The 2,500-nt window shown below is 41.5% G+C and overlaps 1 protein-coding gene across 1 annotated transcript in view; it reads right to left on the minus strand.

Moving 5' to 3' along the window:
* The window catches only part of Bmper (BMP binding endothelial regulator), a 223,551-nt gene that overhangs the window by 96,761 nt on the left and 124,290 nt on the right, over positions 1–2,500 (minus strand). The window contains exon 8 of the mRNA XM_070014280.1: positions 854–963. Within this exon, the coding sequence (XP_069870381.1) occupies positions 854–963 (110 nt within the window). The remainder of the gene's footprint in view (positions 1–853; positions 964–2,500) is intronic.

A 2,500-nucleotide genomic window follows, 5' to 3' on the forward strand; every position in this document is an offset into this window, starting at 1 on the left:
ATTCTTAGGACTGGGAATTTCTTAGCAATCAGAGCTGGGGAGCACTGGGTCCCTGACCACACTCTGAGGTGGAGTGTGCTCCTCAACAAAGCCAAGCTCCTACTGTCACTGCCCATAGTTTCTCTCCCTCGCCTAAGCTATGAGAAACAACCATCTTCACCACCACCAAGATAAATTATTTGATATTCATGTCACACAAATGTCTGGGTTAACTCACTAATGAGAGATTCCCAAAGCTCTCTGAAATGAATGCCCATCTTTTAGGTTTTAAATATAATCCACTGCATAAGTACACTCAACGGAATGTGTGGTGTAAGCTCTATTCAACTTCTGCAGCAGTTAGATCCTTCCCTCATCAAGAATTAAACTTTCGGCTGCTTTTCTGAGAAAAGTAAGCAATGGTTCAATTTTGGTCACACTTGCTCGATACAAAGGACATAAATACTGCCTTCTCTAATAGCCAGGTTTATCTTTGTGATGAGCAATAAATCTATAACTTTTTCTGCTCATAAGTGCAATTAAAGCTATTTCTACCACCAGGTGTGGTACAGAATTCATCTTACATAATTAGTCACAGAGCACACAGCCCTGGGTCCTTGTTTGACGTTAGAGGATCTGCATGCAGTCCCTATGAGATTGGACCTCATCATCAAGCCCTAACTTGTTGGTCCCAGAAGATGGCAGTGACTCATAATATGTGTCCTCTGTGTGACTTTGAATATGACTTTACTTGTCAAATGGCTCACGAATATTCCCCACCCCCTAAATAAAACACCATCATAGCAGTTCTATAACCTTAACTCCATCATAGCCCTAACCCCTCTCACCATAGGCCACACCCCCAGCAACTTACCCTGCATGTACATGTGGTACAGTTATCATAGACAAATGAGGATCCATTGTCATAGACATCACTTCGAAACAGGCAGCTCCCAGAAGGAAGATCAAACACTTTCCTCTGACCTGCAGAAAGACAACACTGGGTAAGCAAGGCACAAGCCAGGGATGTCCTATTGTATCCTCAACAACTGTAACACAGAACTCTTCAACATTCTCACAAGACCAGGTGAATCTTGTGAGCATAATCAGAGCACTGATCAGACATGGCCACTGTATAGAACAGCAGATTTCATCATTAACCTTATAGTTTCAACAAGTCATTATCACACGTCCAGCATAACCAACCAAGAGATCTTAGACCAAAGCTGCCTTCCAGAGGCTCACAGTCCACCGAGAAGATAATCTCATACAAGATTACTTTAGTTCATCAACACGGTGAGTTCTAGAAACAAGCCAACCTGGAACTATGACAATAAGGAGGTCATATAAGACTTCTTTGAGGATGTCATGTTTATCCCCCAAAGTAGGTATTAATGGTTGGTAGGTAGAGGTAAAAAAAAGTCAAGATAACTCAACAGTTAAAATTAGCAAGAAGAAGGAGAAGGAAGAGCAGGGGGGGAGGGGAGGGGAAGGAAGGACTAAGGAATTCATATTTGCTATGCTCTAAACATTTGTTTGCCCACAAATGTCTGTGGCAGCCTCATCACCAATGTGATAGTATTAGATAGTACTAGAGATTATTAGATAGTGTTAGTACTATATAGTATTAGACAGTACTAGATAGAATCAGTGTCATTATTACACAGTGTTAGATAGCATTAGATTGTACTAGATAGTATTGGGCCTTTAAGCAGTGATTAGGTCACAAGGGTGAATTCATCCTCATCAATGGGATTAGTGCCCTGAAGAAAAAAGCCCAGGAAAGACTTTGCTACCTTTTCCATCATATAAAGACTTAGTATATCTAGGGCTAAATTTGGGCCCTCACTACACACAGACTCTGAAAGCACTTTGATCTTGGATGTCCCAGCGTCCAGAACAATGAGAAATACATTTCTGTTATTTATTAGCTAACTCATTGAGGCCTGAACAAGTTCACACAGAGTCTCAATAAAGAAATTGCACAAAGATATAACTCACAGCATATGTGGAGGAAGAATCTAACGCTACCTGCCAAATGTCCAATCTTTTATGAACCTAATATCTCTGCAGAGTTAGCTTGGTTTCTTCCTCACATGACTGATGAACAAAAAGGCCAAAAATTTTTTTAAAAAAAGAAAAGACAGAGAGAGAGAGAGAAAGAAAGAAAGAAAGAAAGAAAGAAAGAAAGAAAGAAGGGAGAGAGGGAGGGAGGGAGGGAAGGAAGGAGGGAAGGAAGGAAGGAAGGAAGGAAGGAAGGAAGGAAGGAAGGAAGGAAGGAAGGAAGGAAGAAAGGAAGGAGAGCAATCTCAAAGTGTGAGATCCAATTTCTCCCTCTCTTTCAATAGTTGAGTTTATTCCCTGAAACACAGGAAACCAGGTGGCTCATGCCTGTAATCCTAGCTACTCAGGAAGCTGAGATCTGAGAATCATGGTTCAAAGTCAGCCATGGCAGGAAAGCCTGTGAGATTCTTATCTCCAATTAACCACCAGAAAACCGGAAGTGGCGCTGTGGCTCAAG

This window comes from Dipodomys merriami, unplaced genomic scaffold, assembly GCF_024711535.1.
Source record: "Dipodomys merriami isolate MVZ:Mamm:240054 unplaced genomic scaffold, mDipMer1.0.p SCAF_94, whole genome shotgun sequence".
NCBI classification, from domain to species: Eukaryota; Metazoa; Chordata; class Mammalia; order Rodentia; family Heteromyidae; genus Dipodomys; species Dipodomys merriami.